The sequence below is a fragment of the Pogoniulus pusillus genome, chromosome 11, assembly GCF_015220805.1.
Source record: "Pogoniulus pusillus isolate bPogPus1 chromosome 11, bPogPus1.pri, whole genome shotgun sequence".
Classification (NCBI taxonomy): Eukaryota; Metazoa; Chordata; class Aves; order Piciformes; family Lybiidae; genus Pogoniulus; species Pogoniulus pusillus.
In genome coordinates this window covers 32894792-32914870 of record NC_087274.1, presented here as the reverse complement: position 1 = coordinate 32914870, position 20079 = coordinate 32894792, and the positions used below count along the sequence as shown (strand labels likewise).

At 51.6% G+C, this 20079-nt stretch overlaps 1 protein-coding gene across 1 annotated transcript; it reads right to left on the bottom strand.

The window, feature by feature from the left end:
• Positions 1-15609: 15609 nt before the first annotated feature.
• On the bottom strand, positions 15610-19812 carry DSPP (dentin sialophosphoprotein). The gene is made up of 2 exons (XM_064151847.1): positions 17686-19812; positions 15610-15651 (listed from the first exon to the last, which is right to left on the bottom strand). The coding sequence occupies exons 1-2, from the start codon at positions 19810-19812 to the stop codon at positions 15610-15612; spliced, it is 2169 nt and encodes a 722-aa protein (XP_064007917.1).
• Positions 19813-20079: the final 267 nt, after the last annotated feature.

Genomic DNA, 20079 nt, shown 5'->3' with positions numbered 1-20079 from the left:
CTGCAGCAGCTCTGCTGTGAGCACAGACTGAAAGAGCTGGGGCTGTGCAGGCTGGAGCAGAGGAGGCTCCCAGGGGACCTTCTTGTGGCCTTCCAGCATCTGAAGTGGGATACAAAAAAGCAGCTGGGGAGGGACTTCTGAGGGTGTCAGGGAGTGACAGGAGTGGGGGGACTGGAGCAAAGCTGGAGGTGGGGAGAGTGAGGCTGGAGGTGAGGAGGAAGTTGTTGAGCAGGAGAGTGGTGAGAGGCTGGAATGGGTTGCCCAGGGAGGGGGTTGAGGCCCCATGGCTGGAGGTGTTTGAGGCCAGGCTGGCTGAGGCTGTGTGCAGCCTGCTCTAGGGTAGGGTGTCCCTGGGCATGGCAGGGGGTTGGGACTGGCTGCTCCTTGTGCTCCCTTCCAGCCCTGACTGATGCTGTGGTTCAATGATTCTATGATAACTGTGAGCTTACACGTGTAGGAGAAACCTGTGACAACACAAATGGCATTTCTGAGTGCCATGAGCCCACAGCAGGCTGCAGGAAAGCCTGGGAAGAGGTGCACTTGAAATGTGCATGGCCTCAAGTGATTTGCATGCAGCTTCTCTCTCTCCTTTTTGAGATGTCTTTATAAGATTTTTTTCCCCCGGGCATTCTTGCAGCATTTTTTTTCCTTCTTTGGTTGCTCCCTGCCACTCCTGACCTTTATAACAATTCATCTCTTTTGAAGGTTGCAGTGTGTTTGTCATCAGCTGAATGAAGCACTTAACATTTCAAACATATTTTGGCTTTTGAAGCCTGGCAGGGGAAAAAAAAATAAATAAAAGCCCTGCTTGTGTTAGACAGAGTGGAGTTTTACTGCCAAATATGCTCAAACTAGAAGATACCAAAATCATTGCCAGTATCTATGAGGAGAGGCTGAGGGAGCTGGGGGGGTGCAGTGTGGAGAAGAGGAGGCTCAGGGCAGAGCTCATTGCTGCCTGCAGCTGCCTGCAGGGAGGCTGTAGCCAGGTGGGGTTGGGCTCTGCTGCCAGGCAGCCAGCAGCAGAAGAAAGGGACAGAGCCTGGAGCTGTGCCAGGGCAGGTCCAGGCTGGATGCGAGGAGGAAGTTGTTGTCAGAGAGAGTGATTGGCATTGGAATGGGCTGCCTAAGGGAGGTGGTGGAGTGGCTGTGGCTGGAGGTGTTGCAGCCAAGCCTGGCTGGGGCACTTAGTGCCATGGTGTGGTTGGTTGGGCAGGGCTGGGTGCTGGGTTGGGCTGTGTGAGCTTGGAGCTCTCTGCCAACCAGCTTGGTTCTATGTATACTGCTCTCAGTTGTGCCTCCAAGAGGCAAGTTGAAAGGTTTTTAAGCCTTTCATTCTCAGCAATCTGTGGCTGACACCAAGCTGTGTGGTGTGGCTGGCACCAAGCTGTGTGGTGTGGCTGACACCAAGCTGTGTGGTGTGGCTGACACCAAGCTGTGTGGTGTGGCTGGCACTAAGCTGTGTGGTGTGGCTGGCACCAAGCTGTGTGGTGTGGCTGGCACCAAGCTGTGTGGTGTGGCTGACACCAAGCTGTGTGGTGTGGCTGACACCAAGCTGTGTGGTGTGGCTGGCACTAAGCTGTGTGGTGTGGCTCACATGAGCTGTGTGGTGTGGCTGACACTAAGCTGTGTGGTGTGGCTGACATGAGCTGTGTGGTGTGGCTGGCACCAAGCTGTGAGGTGTGGATGGCACCAAGCTGTGTGGTGTGGCTGGCACTAAGCTGTGTGGTGTGGCTGACATGAGCTGTGTGGTGTGGCTGGCACCAAGCTGTGTGGTGTGGCTGGCACCAAGCTGTGTGGTGTGGCTGGCACTAAGCTGTGTGGTGTGGCTGACACTAAGCTGTGTGGTGTGGCTGACACTAAGCTGTGTGGTGTGGCTGACACTAAGCTGTGTGGTGTGGCTGACATGAGCTGTGTGGTGTGGCTGGCATCAAGCTGTGTGGTGTGGCTGACATGAGCTGTGTGGTGTGGCTGGCACCAAGCTGTGTGGTGTGGCTGGCACTAAGTTGTGTGGTGTGGCTGGCACCAAGCTGTGAGGTGTGGCTGGCACTATTCTGTGTGGTGTGGCTGGCACCAAGCTGTGTGGTGTGGCTGACATGAGCTGTGTGGTGTGGCTGGCACCAAGCTGTGTGGTGTGGCTGGCACTAAGCTGTGTAGTGTGGCTGACATGAGCTGTGTGGTGTGGCTGGCACCAAGCTGTGTGGTGTGGCTGGCACCAAGCTGTGTGGTGTGGCTGACACCAAGCTGTGTGGTGTGGCTGGCACCAAGCTGTGTGGTGTGGCTGACACTAAGCTGTGTGGTGTGGCTGACATGAGCTGTGTGGTGTGGCTGGCACCAAGCTGTGTGGTGTGGCTGACATGAGCTGTGTGATGTGGCTGGCACCAAGCGGTGTGGTGTGGCTGACACTAAGCTGTGTGGTGTGGCTGGCACCAAGCTGTGTGGTGTGGCTGACACTAAGCTGTGTGGTGTGGCTGGCACCAAGCTGTGTGGTGTGGCTGGCACCAAGCTGTGTGGTGTGGCTGACATGAGCTGTGTAGTGTGGCTGACATGAGCTGTGTGGTGTGGCTGGCACCAAGCTGTGTGGTGTGGCTGACATGAGCTGTGTGGTGTGGCTGACATGAGCTGTGTGGTGTGGCTGGCACCAAGCTGTGTGGTGTGGCTGACACCAAGCTGTGTGGTGTGGCTGACATGAGCTGTGTGGTGTGGCTGGCACCAAGCTGTGTGGTGTGGCTGACATGAGCTGTGTGGTGTGGCTGACATGAGCTGTGTGGTGTGGCTGGCACCAAGCTGTGTGGTGTGGCTGACACCAAGCTGTGTGGTGTGGCTGACACCAAGCTGTGTGGTGTGGCTGACATGAGCTGTGTGGTGTGGCTGACATGAGCTGTGTGGTGTGGCTGGCACCAAGCTGTGTGGTGTGGCTGACACCAAGCTGTGTGGTGTGGCTGACATGAGCTGTGTGGTGTGGCTGGCACCAAGCTTTGTGGTGTGGCTGACATGAGCTGTGTGGTGTGGCTGACACTAAGCTGTGTGGTGTGGCTGACATGAGCTGTGTGGTGTGGCTGACACTAAGCTGTGTGGTGTGGCTGGCACTAAGCTGTGTGGTGTGGCTGACATGAGCTGTGTGGTGTGGCTGACATGAGCTGTGTGGTGTGGCTGGCACCAAGCTGTGTGGTGTGGCTGGCACCAAGCTGTGTGGTGTGGCTGACATGAGCTGTGTGGTGTGGCTGGCACCAAGCTGTGTGGTGTGGCTGACACCAAGCTGTGTGGTGTGGCTGACATGAGCTGTGTGGTGTGGCTGGCACCAAGCTGTGTGGTGTGGCTGACATGAGCTGTGTGGTGTGGCTGACATGAGCTGTGTGGTGTGGCTGGCACCAAGCTGTGTGGTGTGGCTGACACCAAGCTGTGTGGTGTGGCTGACATGAGCTGTGTGGTGTGGCTGGCACCAAGCTGTGTGGTGTGGCTGGCACTAAGCTGTGTAGTGTGGCTGACATGAGCTGTGTGGTGTGGCTGGCACCAAGCTGTGTGGTGTGGCTGGCACCAAGCTGTGTGGTGTGGCTGTCACCAAGCTGTGTGGTGTGGCTGGCACCAAGCTGTGTGGTGTGGCTGACACTAAGCTGTGTGGTGTGGCTGACATGAGCTGTGTGGTGTGGCTGGCACCAAGCTGTGTGGTGTGGCTGACATGAGCTGTGTGATGTGGCTGGCACCAAGCTGTGTGGTGTGGCTGACACTAAGCTGTGTGGTGTGGCTGGCACCAAGCTGTGTGGTGTGGCTGACACTAAGCTGTGTGGTGTGGCTGGCACCAAGTTGTGTGGTGTGGCTGACACTAAGCTGTGTGGTGTGGCTGACATGAGCTGTGTGGTGTGGCTGACACTAAGCTGTGTGGTGTGGCTGACACTAAGCTGTGTGGTGTGGCTGGCACTAAGCTGTGTGGTGTGGCTGACATGAGCTGTGTGGTGTGGCTGACATGAGCTGTGTGGTGTGGCTGACATGAGCTGTGTGGTGTGGCTGGCACCAAGCTGTGTGGTGTGGCTGGCACCAAGCTGTGTGGTGTGGCTGACACCAAGCTGTGTGGTGTGGCTGACATGAGCTGTGTGGTGTGGCTGGCACCAAGCTGTGTGGTGTGGCTGACATGAGCTGTGTGGTGTGGCTGACATGAGCTGTGTGGTGTGGCTGGCACCAAGCTGTGTGGTGTGGCTGACACCAAGCTGTGTGGTGTGGCTGACATGAGCTGTGTGGTGTGGCTGGCACCAAGCTGTGTGGTGTGGCTGGCACTAAGCTGTGTAGTGTGGCTGACATGAGCTGTGTGGTGTGGCTGGCACCAAGCTGTGTGGTGTGGCTGGCACCAAGCTGTGTGGTGTGGCTGACACCAAGCTGTGTGGTGTGGCTGGCACCAAGCTGTGTGGTGTGGCTGACACTAAGCTGTGTGGTGTGGCTGACATGAGCTGTGTGGTGTGGCTGGCACCAAGCTGTGTGGTGTGGCTGACATGAGCTGTGTGATGTGGCTGGCACCAAGCTGTGTGGTGTGGCTGACACTAAGCTGTGTGGTGTGGCTGGCACCAAGCTGTGTGGTGTGGCTGACACTAAGCTGTGTGGTGTGGCTGGCACCAAGTTGTGTGGTGTGGCTGACACTAAGCTGTGTGGTGTGGCTGACATGAGCTGTGTGGTGTGGCTGACACTAAGCTGTGTGGTGTGGCTGACACTAAGCTGTGTGGTGTGGCTGGCACTAAGCTGTGTGGTGTGGCTGACATGAGCTGTGTGGTGTGGCTGACATGAGCTGTGTGGTGTGGCTGGCACCAAGCTGTGTGGTGTGGCTGGCACCAAGCTGTGTGGTGTGGCTGACACCAAGCTGTGTGGTGTGGCTGACATGAGCTGTGTGGTGTGGCTGGCACCAAGCTGTGTGGTGTGGCTGACATGAGCTGTGTGGTGTGGCTGGCACCAAGCTGTGTGGTGTGGCTGACATGAGCTGTGTGGTGTGGCTGACATGAGCTGTGTGGTGTGGCTGGCACCAAGCTGTGTGGTGTGGCTGGCACCAAGCTGTGTGGTGTGGCTGGCACTAAGCTGTGTAGTGTGGCTGACATGAGCTGTGTGGTGTGGCTGGCACCAAGCTGTGTGGTGTGGCTGGCACCAAGCTGTGTGGTGTGGCTGACACCAAGCTGTGTGGTGTGGCTGGCACCAAGCTGTGTGGTGTGGCTGACACTAAGCTGTGTGGTGTGGCTGACATGAGCTGTGTGGTGTGGCTGGCACCAAGCTGTGTGGTGTGGCTGACATGAGCTGTGTGATGTGGCTGGCACCAAGCTGTGTGGTGTGGCTGACACTAAGCTGTGTGGTGTGGCTGGCACCAAGCTGTGTGGTGTGGCTGACACTAAGCTGTGTGGTGTGGCTGGCACCAAGCTGTGTGGTGTGGCTGGCACCAAGCTGTGTGGTGTGGCTGACATGAGCTGTGTAGTGTGGCTGACATGAGCTGTGTGGTGTGGCTGGCACCAAGCTGTGTGGTGTGGCTGACATGAGCTGTGTGGTGTGGCTGGCACCAAGCTGTGTGGTGTGGCTGGCACTAAGCTGTGTGGTGTGGCTGACACTAAGCTGTGTGGTGTGGCTGACACTAAGCTGTGTGGTGTGGCTGACATGAGCTGTGTGGTGTGGCTGACACTAAGCTGTGTGGTGTGGCTGACACTAAGCTGTGTGGTGTGGCTGACACTAAGCTGTGTGGTGTGGCTGACACTAAGCTGTGTGGTGTGGCTGACATGAGCTGTGTGGTGTGGCTGGCATCAAGCTGTGTGGTGTGGCTGACATGAGCTGTGTGGTGTGGCTGGCACCAAGCTGTGTGGTGTGGCTGGCACTAAGTTGTGTGGTGTGGCTGGCACCAAGCTGTGAGGTGTGGCTGGCACTATTCTGTGTGGTGTGGCTGGCACCAAGCTGTGTGGTGTGGCTGACATGAGCTGTGTGGTGTGGCTGGCACCAAGCTGTGTGGTGTGGCTGGCACTAAGCTGTGTAGTGTGGCTGACATGAGCTGTGTGGTGTGGCTGGCACCAAGCTGTGTGGTGTGGCTGGCACCAAGCTGTGTGGTGTGGCTGACACCAAGCTGTGTGGTGTGGCTGGCACCAAGCTGTGTGGTGTGGCTGACACTAAGCTGTGTGGGGTGGCTGACATGAGCTGTGTGGTGTGGCTGGCACCAAGCTGTGTGGTGTGGCTGACATGAGCTGTGTGATGTGGCTGGCACCAAGCTGTGTGGTGTGGCTGACACTAAGCTGTGTGGTGTGGCTGGCACCAAGCTGTGTGGTGTGGCTGACACTAAGCTGTGTGGTGTGGCTGGCACCAAGCTGTGTGGTGTGGCTGACACTAAGCTGTGTGGTGTGGCTGACATGAGCTGTGTAGTGTGGCTGACATGAGCTGTGTGGTGTGGCTGGCACCAAGCTGTGTGGTGTGGCTGACATGAGCTGTGTGGTGTGGCTGGCACCAAGCTGTGTGGTGTGGCTGACATGAGCTGTGTGGTGTGGCTGACATGAGCTGTGTGGTGTGGCTGGCACCAAGCTGTGTGGTGTGGCTGACACCAAGCTGTGTGGTGTGGCTGACATGAGCTGTGTGGTGTGGCTGGCACCAAGCTGTGTGGTGTGGATGACATGAGCTGTGTGGTGTGGCTGACATGAGCTGTGTGGTGTGGCTGGCACCAAGCTGTGTGGTGTGGCTGACACCAAGCTGTGTGGTGTGGCTGACATGAGCTGTGTGGTGTGGCTGACATGAGCTGTGTGGTGTGGCTGGCACCAAGCTGTGTGGTGTGGCTGGCACCAAGCTGTGTGGTGTGGCTGACACTAAGCTGTGTGGTGTGGCTGACATGAGCTGTGTGGTGTGGCTGACACTAAGCTGTGTGGTGTGGCTGACACTAAGCTGTGTGGTGTGGCTGGCACTAAGCTGTGTGGTGTGGCTGACATGAGCTGTGTGGTGTGGCTGACATGAGCTGTGTGGTGTGGCTGACATGAGCTGTGTGGTGTGGCTGGCACCAAGCTGTGTGGTGTGGCTGGCACCAAGCTGTGTGGTGTGGCTGACACCAAGCTGTGTGGTGTGGCTGACATGAGCTGTGTGGTGTGGCTGGCACCAAGCTGTGTGGTGTGGCTGACATGAGCTGTGTGGTGTGGCTGACATGAGCTGTGTGGTGTGGCTGGCACCAAGCTGTGTGGTGTGGCTGACACCAAGCTGTGTGGTGTGGCTGACACCAAGCTGTGTGGTGTGGCTGGCACCAAGCTGTGTGGTGTGGCTGACATGAGCTGTGTGGTGTGGCTGGCACCAAGCTGTGTGGTGTGGCTGACACCAAGCTGTGTGGTGTGGCTGACACCAAGCTGTGTGGTGTGGCTGACATGAGCTGTGTGGTGTGGCTGACATGAGCTGTGTGGTGTGGCTGGCACCAAGCTTTGTGGTGTGGCTGACATGAGCTGTGTGGTGTGGCTGACGCTAAGCTGTGTGGTGTGGCTGACATGAGCTGTGTGGTGTGGCTGACACTAAGCTGTGTGGTGTGGCTGGCACCAAGCTGTGTGGTGTGGCTGACATGAGCTGTGTGGTGTGGCTGACACCAAGCTGTGTGGTGTGGATGGCACCAAGCTGTGTGGTGTGGATGGCACCAAGCTGTGTGGTGTGGATGGCACCAAGCTGTGTGGTGTGGCTGACACTAAGCTGTGTGGTGTGGCTGACACCAAGCTGTGGGGTGTGGCTGACACCAAGCTGTGTGGTGTGGCTGGCACCAAGCTGTGTGGTGTGGCTGACATGAGCTGGAGGGAAAGGATCTAGCCAGAGGGACCTGGACAGGCTGCAGAGGTGAGCCCAAATCAGCCTCTGGAAGTTCCACAAGGCCAGGCCAAGTGCAAGGTCCTGCAGCTGAGCCAGGGCAATCCCAAGCACAAATCCAAGCTGGGTAATGATTGGCTTCAGAGGAGACCTGACTTGGGGGTGTCAGCTGGTGCCAAAGTGCCCAGAAGCCAGCACTGGTGGCTGCAGCCAGAGCTGGCAGAGCAGCAGCACAGGGAGGGGATTCTGCCTCTCTGCTCTGCTCTACTCAGATCTCATCTGCAGCACTGCCTCCAGCTCTGGGAACACAGCATGAGAAGGATCAGGTGCTGATGGAGAGGGTCCAGAGAAAGCCATGCAGATAATAAGGTGGCTGGAGAACAGGCTGAGGGAGTTGGGGCTGTTGATCCCAGGCTCTAAGGAGGTCTCAGAGCAGCCAGGGAGAGACTTTTTATAAAGGCTTGTAGTGGGAGGGAAAGGAGCAAGGGACTGAAGCTTGAAGAGGGCAGATTGAGACTGGAGATGAGGATGAAATTCTTTAGGGTGAGGTGGTGAGACACTGGCACAGGTTGCCCAGGGAGGCTGTGGCTGTCCCCTCCCTGGAGGTGTTCAAGGTGAGGTTGGATAGGCAATCTGGACTGGTGAGAGGTGTCCCTGCCCACAGTGGGTGGGTTGGAACTGGATGATCTTGAAGGTCCTTTCCAACCCAAACCATTCCATGAGCCTGTTAAGGTGTGAATTTCCTCTTGGCCTGTCACTGTTTCCTAGGGAGAAGAGCCCAATGCTCCCCTCACTGCAAGCTCCTTTCAGGCAGATGTAAACATATCATCATGAAGTGTTGCTGCTTTTACCCCATCCTCCTGCTTGCAAGAACAGAGGCAGTGCTTCGTGTGAGGTGAACAGCATCTGCAGAGCAACAAAGCATACTAAGTTCTTCACCCATCTCCATAACTCACAGTCACAGAGTGCTCTGGCTTGGAAGAGACCTCCAAAGCTCATCCAGCCCAACCCCCTGCACTCAGCAGGAGCATCCTCCACTAGAGCAGGCTGCCCACAGCCCTGTCCAGCCTCACCTTCAGTATCTCCAGGTATGGGGCCTCAACCACCTCCCTGGGCAACCTGTTCCAGTACTCACTCACCTTTCTCAGTAAAGGACTTGTTCCTCACATCCAATCTCAACCTGCTCTGCTCTGGTTTGCAGCCATTGCCCCCATTCAGTCCCTGCTGACTTTGCAAACAGTCTCTCTGCAGCCTTCTTGAAGACCCTGTAGGTCCTGGCAGGCTGCTGCTAGGTTTCCCTACAACCTTCTCTCCTCCAGGCTGAACACCCCCAGCTGCAGAGGTTCTCCATCCCTCTGATGATTTTCATGGTCCTGCTCTGGACCTGCTCCATCAGGTCCATGTTGTTCCTGTGTTGAGAGCTCCAGAGCTGGCCCCAGCCCTTCAGGTGAGGTCTCCCCAGAGCAGAGCAGAGCAGAGCAGAGCAGAGGGGCAGCATTCCCTTTCTCTGTCTCTGGCCATGCTGCTTTGGATGCAGCCCAGGCTGCCATTGGCCTTTTGTGTGGTGCAAGCTCACATTGGCTGCTCCTTTCCAGCTTCTCCCTCACCAACACCCTTTTCCTCAGGGCTGCTTTCTATCACCTCCTCCTCCCTCAGCCTGTATTGACAGAGGGAGTTGTTCTGACTCTGTTCTGGAGAAGCTGGCAGCTCATGGCTTAGACAGGTGGACTCCTGGCTGGGCTAAAACCTGGCTGGATGGCCAAGCCCAGAGAGATGTGGTCCATAGGGTTAAAACCAGTTGGTGACTGGTCACAAGTGGAGTCCCTCAGGGCTCAGTTTTGGGGCCAGTCTTGTGTAATCTCTTCATCAGTGACCTGGCTGAGGGGATCAAAGGCACCCTCAGCAAGCCTGCAGATGACATCAAATGAAGCAGAAATGCCAATCTGCTGCAGGGTAGGAAGGGCCTGCAGAGGGATTGGGACAGGCTGGAACCAGGGGTGGAGCCCAACTGCATGAGGTTTAACAAGGCCAAGGGCCAGGTCATGCACTTTGGCCACAACAACCCCCAGCAGCCCTACAGGCTGGGGCAGGAGGGGCTGGAGAGCTGCATGGTGGAAAAGGACCCAAGGGTGTTGGTGGCCAGCAGCTGAACATGAGCCTGAAGTGTGCCCAGGTGGCCAAGAAGGCCACCAGCATCCTGGCGTGGATCAGCAATGGTGTGGGCAGCAGGAGCAGGGAGGTGCTCATGCCCCTGTACTCAGCACTGGTGAGACCACACCTTGAGTATGTCCAGTTTGGGTCAGCACAGCACAGGAGGGACACTGAGGTGCTGGAGCAGTGCAGAGAAGGGCAATGAGGCTGGGGAGAGGTCTGGCAAACATCACCTGTGAGGAGCAGCTGAGGGAGCTGGGGTTGGTTAGTCTGGAGAAGAGGAGGCTGAGAGGGGACCTGATTGCCCTCTACAGCTACCTAACAGGAGGCTGCAGTGAGGCTGGAGCTGAGCTCTTCTCCCCAGTTACTAATGCTAGGGCAAGTGGAAATGGCCTCGAGTTGTGTCAGGGCAGGTTCAGGTTGGCTGCTGGGAGGAAGCTCTTTCCTGAGCAGGTGCTCAGGCACTGGCACAGGCTGCCCAGGGAGGTGATGGAGTCACCACCCCTGGAGGTGTTCAAGAACAGAGTGGATGTGGAGCTTGAGGCTGTTCTCTGGTGATGAAGGCTGCTGGGATGAGGGTTGGACTGGATGCTCCTGGTGGTCCTTTCCAACCACAGCCATTCACAGTGGTTAGATGTTGTGCTGAGGGACTTGGTGTGGTCAAGGACTTGTCAGTGTGAAGCTGATGATGATGAGCTTGAAGGGCTTTTCCCATCTAAGACATTCTGAGAGGCTGTGATTCTGTGGTTCCACTGTGCACCTTGACTTCACAGCCATCCCTAGCCACAAGATCTCTGTTTCCTTCCCTTCCTTTTCTCGGGTGAGCTGTAAGATGGATCAGAGCTCTGCCTCCTCTTAAAGTCCTCATCATCACCCCTCTCCCAAATATTGTTGCAGCAGAGTATTTCTGCTGCTGGGCTCCAATCAGTTATGAATCCCATTAGTGGTGATTGTGTTTGTGAGCAGAGAGTTAGAATACCATTAGAGGCAGGCAGGCAGGCAGGAGCTTTGCACTTTGAAGCCAGTTATACATTATAAGGAAAGCAGCATAAATTGGAATTGATTTCATTAGTGGAATTTAACAGCAGAAAAATAAGGGCACTGATTTTTCTTCAGGGACAATATTGCATTAGGGGGTTGCTTCCACTAAATTAAAAACCTTATCAAGCTGGCAGTAAATTCTGGGATGCATTGCTGTGCAAACTATAAAGTCTGCTTAATGGCTGAGAGCTCATAGGTAAAACCCCAGGCACGGAAGGCCAAGAGCTGGGGTTTGGGCTGGGGAGTTTGGTTTGGCTGATCTTGAAACTCTAATTCCAGCTAACTTTTAAGGCAAGGATTATTATAAAGGAAAGAAGAAATTCCAACAGAGTGACAGAATCATAAAATGAAGCATGTTGGAAGAGAGCTCCAAGCTCAGCCAGCCCAACCTAGCACCCAGCCCTGCCCAACCAACCACACCATGGCACTAAGTGCCCCAGCCAGGCTTGGCTGCAACACCTCCAGCCACAGCCACTCCACCACGTCCCTGGGCAGCCCATTCCAATGCCAATCACTCTCTCTGACAACAACTTCCTAACAACATCCAGCCTAGACCTGCCCTGGCACAGCTTGAGACTGTGTCCCCTTCTTCTGGTGCTGGTTGCCTGGCAGCAGAGCCCAACTCCACCTGGCTACAACCAGCTAAAAGGACTGTTGCCTTCTGAATTATAGAACCATAGGACCACAGAATCAAGCAGGTTGAAAGAGAGCTCCAAGCTCATCCAATCCAACCTAGCACCCAGCCCTGCCCAATCAACCAGATCATGGCACTGAGTGCCCCAGCCATGCTTTTCTTGAATACCTAATGTTAGGGGCTCTTCACAGAGAGAGTGATTGGCATTGGAATGGGCTGCCCAGGGAGGTGGTGGAGTGGCTGTGGCTGGAGGTGTTGCAGCCAAGCCTGGCTGGGGCACTTAGTGCCATGGTCTGGTTGGTTGGGCAGGGCTGGGTGCTAGGTTGGGCTGGCTGAGCTTGGAGCTGTCGCTCAACCTGCTTGATTCTATGATTCAATGGGTTGGAAGGGACTTCTGGAGGTCTTCCTGTCCAACCCTCCCACCAGAGCAGGAGCAGAGAATCCAGCACAGGTCACACAGGAACACATCCAGACAGGGCTGGAAAGGCTCCAGAGAAGGAGACTCCACAGCCTCTCTGGGCAGCCTGTGCCAGGGCTCTGGGACCCTTACAGTTAAGAAGTTCTTCCTCATGTTGAGGTGGAACTTCCTGTGCTGCACTTTACATCCATTGCTGCTTGTCCTATCCCAGGGCAGAACTGAGAAGAGTTTGTCCCCTCCCTCCTGACCCCCAGTCCTCTGATATTTATAAGCATGATTAGGTCCACTCTAGGTCTTCTCTTCACCAGACCAAACAGCTCCAGGTCCCTCAGCCTCTCCTTACAGGGCAGAGGCTGTCCCTGTCCCTTCCCTCCTGACCCCTAGCCCTCAGCTGTTCACAGATCCCCTCTCAGCCTTCTCCTCTCCAGACTAAGCAGCCCCAGGGCTCTCAGCCCCTCCTCACCAGGCAGCACTCCAGTCCCTTCAGCATCCTTGTAGCCCTCCCTTGGACTCTCTCCACTAGATCCCTGTGCCTCTTGAGCTGGGGAGCCCTGAACTGGATGCAATATTCCAGGTGGGGCCTCACTAAAGCAGAGCAGAGAATCTTACTTTGTGACTGGTTTAATGAACCTGAAGCATTCCTTCTGCTGCACTTTGCTTTTACTGTCACTGGAATTGCTTATTGATTGGCATATTGAAGCCACTGGAGTGTTCCTGTGCCAGGCTATAAACACTTCAGCTTCTATCCAATGAGGTGTTGCACTTAAATGTTTAAATTAGTTTTGTTTTATTTTGTTGGGGTTTTTAAAAACCACTTCAAAATAGTAGTGTGGGACTGTTAAAAACATCCTGGAGCTGCTAAAATCCTTAGGGCTGGTGTGAAGAGAAAATAATCATTGGCATTTTAGATTCTGGTTGAAGGTGAAAAATCTCTTTGGCAGGTTCACAGATTCACAGAATGTGTTGGGTTGGAAGGAAACTTTCAAAGGTCATCTTGGCCAAACCCCCTGCAGGCAGCAGGGACATTTCCAACTCCATCAGGCTGCACATGGCCACATCCAGGTTGATCTTCAATGGGACAGGTGCTTAACCTCATCCCTGGGCAGCCTGTTCCAGTGTCTCACCACTCACTGAACAGAATCTCCTCCTGATGTTCTACATCAATGTTCAATATCTGTTCAATGTCTTTGTTAATGGTCTGCAGCAGGGGATTGAGTCCAGCAGCAGTGAGTTTGCAGATGACACCAAGCTAGGAGCAGCTGTGGAGCTGTTGGAGGGTAGCAGAGCCCTGCAGAGGGACCTGGCCAGGCTGCATGGGTGGGCAGAGGCCATGGGGATGAGACTGAATAAGGCCAAGTACAAGTTCTACACTTTGGCCACAACAACCCCAAGCAGCACTACAGGCTGGGGCCAGAGTGGCTGAGAGCAGGCAGGCAGAGAGGGAGCTGGGGGTGCTGGCAGAGAGGAGCTGCAGAGGAGGCAGCAGTGCCCAGGTGGGCAGCAGAGCCAATAGCATCCTGGGCTGGCTCAGGAGCAGTGTGGGCAGCAGGACAAGGGAGGTTCTTGTGCCCCTGTGCTCAGCACTGCTCAGGCCACCCCTGCAGTGCTGTGTCCAGTTCTGGGCTCCTCCATTGCAGAGAGATGCTGAGGTGCTGGAAGGTGTTGAGAGAAGGGCAGCAAGGCTGGGGAGGGGCCTGGAGCAGAGCCCTGTGAGGAGAGGCTGAGGGAGCTGGGGGGGTGCAGCCTGCAGCAGAGGAGGCTCAGGGCAGAGCTCATTGCTGCCTGCAGCTGCCTGCAGGGAGGCTGTAGCCAGGTGGGGTTGGGCTCTGCTGCCAGGCAAGCAGCACCACAGGAAGGGGACACAGCCTCAAGCTGTGCCAGGGCAGGTCTAGGCTGGATGTTGTTAGGAAGTTCCTGTCAGAGAGAGTGATTGGCATTGGAATGGGCTGCCCAGGGAGGTGGTGGAGTGGCTGTGGCTGGAGGTGTTGCAGCCAAGCCTGGCTGGGGCACTTAGTGCCATGGTCTGGTTGGTTGGGCAGGGCTGGGTGCTAGCTTGGAGATGTCTTCCAACCCAGTTGATTCTATGAGTCTATAATTCACCTTGTCTGCATTTTGTGTCTAGCCTTTGAGAAGCTGTCAGTGACACTCATTGGCCATGGCATCTTGCCTCCTGCCACACCTGACACATCTTGGTCAAGGAAGAAAGAAAAAACATTGTCATTTCCACACATTTTAATAGCAGCCTGTAAAGCTTAGAATGATGGAATCATGGAATCATAGAATGCTCTGAGTTGAAAGGAAAACTTGAAGAGGAGGAGCCTGTGAGGTGACCTCATCAAGGGCTATAAATATGTAAAAGTGAGCACCAGGAGGCTGGAGCCAGGCCCTGCTCAGTGGTGCCCATGAGAGGACAAGGGGCAATGGTGGCAGCTGAGGCAGAGGAAGTTTCATTTAAACATGAGGAGGAATTTTTTGCCTGTGAGGGTGACAGAAGCCTGGCACAGGCTGCCCAGGGGGGCTGTGGAGTCTTCCTCTCTGGAGATATTCCAGACCTGCCTGAATGTGTTCCTGTGTGATCTGCTCTGGGTGGTCCTGCTCTGGCAGGGGTTGGACTGGATGAGCTCTGGAGGTCCTGTCCATCCCATGGCATTCTGTGATTCTATCATTCCAAAGCTCATCCAGTCCAACTCCCCCTGCACTCAGCAGGGACATCCTCCACTAGAGCAGGCTGCTCACAGCCCTCTCCAGCCTCACCTGCAATATCTCCAGGGCTGGGCCTCAACCACCTCCCTGGGCAACCTGTTGCAGTGTTCCAGCAGCCTCCTAGGGCAGAACTTGTTCCTCACATCCAATCTCCATCTGCTCTGCTCTGGTGTGCAGCCACTGCCCTCATCCTGTCCCTGCAGGCCTTTGCAAACAGTCCCTCTGCAGCCTTCCTGTAGCCCCTTCAGGTCCTGGCAGGCTGCTGTTTTCTCCCTAGTGCCTTCTTTTCTCCATGCTGAACACCCCCAGCTCCCTCAGCCTGTTGTTGTAGCAGAGGTGCCCAACCCCCTGAGCATTTTTGTGGCCCTGCTCCATCAGGTCCATGTCTTTGCTTTATAGAGGGCTCCAGTAAAAGCAGCTCTCTAAGTCTGCTTCATTACTGACTTCAAAGGCACCCTGCTTAGAATCACCCAATGTTAGAGGCTAGAAGGGACTTGCAGAGATCACTGAGTCCAAATGCCCCCTGCCAAAACAGGGTCACCCAGGGCAGGTCACAGAGGAACACACCCAGGTGAGTTTGGAACCTCTCCAGAGGAGAAGACTCCACAACTTCTCTGGGCAGCCTGCTCCAGGGCTCCAGCATCCTCACTAGAAATAAGCTTCTCCTCATATTGAGTTGTAAGTTCCTGTGTTCCAGTTTGTACCCTTCATTTCTTGTCCTGCCACTGGGCACCACCTAACAGAGCCTGGCACCTTCAGCTTGACACCCAGCCCTTGGATGTTAATAGGCATTGTTAAGGTCCCCTCTCATCCTTCTCTTCTCCAGGACAAAGAGCCCCTGACCTCTCAGTCTTCCTTCACAGCAGATACAATTCAATCCAAATAGCACAGCTCAGGAGAGGTAGACTTTGTGCTTGTATTCCCTCTTGGCAGTCTGGGAAGAGAAAGGAGGAGGCTACAGCTGAATGAGACTGTAGGAAAAGTGAAAATGGGCTGCTGAGGCGGGGAAAGAACACCAGCAGATGTCCCAGCAGCTGTGGAACTGCTGAAACCTGGGTGGTGTTTAATTCCTGTACCCAGAAACCTACCCCAGCTCCACTGCATCCTCTTGTCACACTCTCCAGATCCTCAACACCTCTGCATTTGCCCTCAGTTCTTTCTCAGCTTGATCCTCAATGACAACTTGTGGAGAAAAAGCTGTGAAGGAGAATCTGTGTGTGAGGACCAGAGTTACAAACACACCAAGTGCCTGGTCAGGCAGAACAGGCGAGGCTGTGAACTCAGGAGGGCAACTGCCTCTCGTCTCACATCATCTCACATCTCACATTGCACACCATTCTTCTTCAAACTTTCTCCTAACATGAAGTAAATTGTTCTTGTTGTTGTTGTTATTGCTGTTGCTACTCTTGTGATTGTTGTTATTTTTGTTATTGTTGCTACTGTTGCTGTTGTTGCTGTTGTTTGTTGCAGCTACCTGGTTGCAGCAGTGGGAACGTGGTCAGAGCTCCCCCAGCTCAGTGTGGCCAGAAGCAATGCCACATGGGCTCCAGGCCATCCCATGTGAACTATACCAGAGACCTTTATTGGTTGCTCTGACTCTCATTGCACAACCTTTGAGCACAGAGCACACACCCACATGTTAGCACAGTTAGGCAAGACCAACCCAGTCCCTTCCATGCACCAGGCCTTGCTTTGCTCATGAAGGAGATGTCCACTTAGCTCTGCTGTCTGAGAGAAGGTGGCCAGCAGCTGTGGCAGGCAAGGCCAGCACTCGACTGCTGTTCTTCTTCTCACAGTGCATTGCCACAGTTGCTGCTGTTATTGTCATTGCTGTTGTTGTTGTTGTTGTCATTGCTGTTGTCACTGTTGTTATTGTTGTTGCTGTTGTTGCTGTTGTTGTTGCTGTTGTTATTGTTGTTGCTGTTGTTATTGTTGTTGCTGTTGTTGCTGTTGTTGTTGCTGTTGTTATTGTTGCTGTTGTTATTGTTATTGTTGCTGTTGTTGCTGTTGTTATTGTTGCTGTTGCTGTTGTTATTGTTGCTGTTGTTATTGTTATTGTTGCTGTTGTTATTGTTGCTGTTGTTATTGTTGCTGTTGTTATTGTTGCTGTTGCTGTTGTTATTGTTGCTGTTGCTGTTGTTATTGTTGCTGTTGTTATTGTTATTGTTGCTGTTGTTATTGTTGCTGTTGCTGTTGTTATTGTTGCTGTTGCTGTTGTTATTGTTATTGTTGCTGTTGTTATTGTTGCTGTTGTTATTGTTATTGTTGCTGTTGTTATTGTTATTGTTGCTGTTGTTGCTGTTGTTATTGTTGCTTTTGTTATTGTTGCTGTTGTTGATGTTATTGTCGTTGTTACTGTTGTTAATGCTGCTGTTGCTACTGCTATTGTTGCTGTTGCTACTGCTATTGTTGCTGTTGTTGATGTTATTGTTGTTGTTGTTAATGTTATTGTTGTTACTGTTGTTATTGCTGCTGTTATTGTTGCTGTTGTTATTGTTATTGTTGCTGTTGTTATTGTTATTGTTGCTGTTGTTATTGTTATTGCTGCTGTTGTTGCTGTTGTTATTGTTATTGTTGCTGTTGTTATTGTTATTGCTGCTGTTGTTGCTGTTGTTAATGTTATTGTTGCTGTTGTTGATGTTATTGTTGTTGTTACTGTTGTTAATGTTATTGATGTTATAGTTGTTATTACTGTTGTTATTGCTGCTGTTGCTACTGTTATTGTTGTTGAAGATATTATTGTTGTTGTTACTGTTGTCATTACCATTGTTATTGTTGCTGTTGCTACTGTTGTTATAATTGCTGTTGTTGTTATTGCTGTTGTTGTTATTACTGTTGTTATTGTTGCTGTTGTTGCTGTTGCTACTGTTGCTGTTGTTGCTGTTGTAGATGTTGTTATTGTTACTGTTGCGGTTGCTACTGTTATTGTTGTTATTGTTGCTGTTGTTGCTGTTATTGTTGTTGTTACCATTGTATTGTTGCTGTTGTTACTGTTGTTATTACTGTTGTTATTGTTGCTGTTGTTACTGTTGTTATTACTGTTGTTATTGTTGCTGTTGTTAATGTTATTGTTGTTATTACTGTTGTTATTGTTGCTGTTGCTACTGTTATTGTTGCTGCTGCTGTTGTTGTTACTGTTGTCATTATTGTTGTTATTGTTGCTGCTGTTGCTGTTGTAATAATTGCTGTTGTTGTCATTACTGTTGTTATTGTTGCTGCTGTTGCTGTTGTAATAATTGCTGTTGTTGTCATTACTGTTGTTATTGTTGCTGTTGTTGCTGTTGTTATAATTGCTATTGTCATTACTGTTGTTATTGTTGCTGTTGTAATAATTGCTGTTGTTGTCATTACTGTTGTTATTGTTGCTGTTGTTGCTGTTGTTATAATTGCTGTTGTCATTACTGTTGTTATTGTTGCTGTTGCAATAATTGCTGTTGTTGTCATTACTGTTGTTATTGTTGCTGTTGTTGCTGTTGTTATAATTGCTATTGTCATTACTGTTGTTATTGTTGCTGTTGCAATAATTGCTGTTGTTGTCATTACTGTTGTTATTGTTGCTGTTGTTGCTGTTGTTATAATTGCTGTTGTTGTCATTACTGTTGTTATTGTTGCTGTTGTTGCTGTTGTTATAATTGCTGTTGTTGTCATTACTGTTGTTATTGTTGCTGTTGTTGCTGTTGTTATAATTGCTGTTGTTGTCATTACTGTTGTTATTGTTGCTGTTGTTGCTGTTGTTATAATTGCTGTTGTTGTCATTACTGTTGTTATTGTTGCTGTTGTTGCTGTTGTTATAATTGCTGTTGTTGTCATTACTGTTGTTATTGTTGCTGTTGTTGCTGTTGTTATAATTGCTGTTGTTGTCATTACTGTTGTTATTGTTGCTGTTGATGCTGTTATAATTGTTGTTGTTGTCATTACTGTTGTTACTGTTGCTGTTGCTGCTGTTATAATTGCTGTTGCTGCTGTTATAATTGCTGTTGTTGTCATTACTGTTGTTATTGTTGCTGTTGCTGCTGTTATAATTGCTGTTGTTGTCATTACTGTTGTTATTGTTGCTGTTGTTGTCATTACTGTTGTTATTGTTGCTGTTGTTATAATTGCTGTTGTTGTCACTACTGTTGTTATTGTTGCTGTTGCAATAATTGCTGTTGTTGTCATTACTGTTGTTATTGTTGCTGTTGCTGCTGTTATAACTGCTGTTGTTGTCATTACTGTTGTTATTGTTGCTGCTGTTGCTGTTGTAATAATTGCTGTTGTTGTCATTACTGTTGTTATTGTTGCTGTTGTTGCTGTTGTTATAATTGCTGTTGTCATTACTGTTGTTATTGTTGCTGTTGTTGTCATTACTGTTGTTATTGTTGCTGTTGTTGCTGTTGTTATAATTGCTGTTGTCATTACTGTTGTTATTGTTGCTGTTGCAATAATTGCTGTTGTTGTCATTACTGTTGTTATTGTTGCTATTGCTGCTGTTATAACTGCTGTTGTTGTCATTACTGTTGTTATTGTTGCTGTTGCTGCTGTTATAATTGCTGTTGTTGTCATTACTGTTGTTATTGTTGCTATTGCTGCTGTTATAATTGCTGTTGTTGTCATTACTGTTGTTATTGTTGCTGTTGCTGCTGTTATAATTGCTGTTGTTGTCATTACTGTTGTTATTGTTGCTGTTGTTGCTGTTGTTATAATTGCTGTTGTTGTCATTACTGTTGTTATTGTTGCTGTTGTTGTCATTACTGTTGTTATTGTTGCTGTTGTTGCTGTTGTTATTGTGGCTGTTGTTGTCATTACTGTTGTTATTGTTGCTGTTGTTGATGTTGCTACTGTTGCTATCACTGAAGTTATTGTTGTTGTTGCTGTTGTTTCTGCTGTTATTCTTGCTGTAGTTGCTATTGTTGTTGCTGTTGCTACTGTTGTTATTCTTGCTGTTGCCATTGTTATTGTTGCTGTAGTCACTATTGTTGTTGTTGCTGTTGTTACTCTTGTTATTGTTGCTGCTATTGTTACTGCTGTTGCTATTATTGCTGTTGCTGCTGCTGCTGCTATTATTGTTGCTGATGTTATTGTTATTGTTGTAATTGTTTATTATTAGTATTATCATTATTAAATTGGGGAATACATGTAAGGTTTGCAAGAATAAATTCTCTGGCAGTGGACAGACACAAGAGACTCTGCCAGCACCTTTCCCTTGGTACCTTCCCAGGGTAAGAAGCACAGAATAATAGATTCATAGGATGGTTTTGGTTGGAAGGGATCTTAAAGATCATCTATTTCCAACCCCCTTGCCATGGGCAGGGACACCTTCAACTAGCTTGTTCCAAACCTCATCCAGCAGGACTTTGGATACCTCCAGGGAGGGAGCATCCAT

What these genes read in the sequence shown, in the direction of transcription:
- DSPP (XM_064151847.1), bottom strand. Translation starts at nt 19,812, where the DNA reads ATGATAATACTAATAATAAACAATTACAACAATAACAATAACATCAGC. An exon ending in ACAACAGCAACAATACAATG is followed by an intron (nt 15,652 to 17,685) that starts GTAACAACAACA and finishes TTCTCTTCCCAG; the next exon opens with ACTGCCAAGAGGGAATACAA.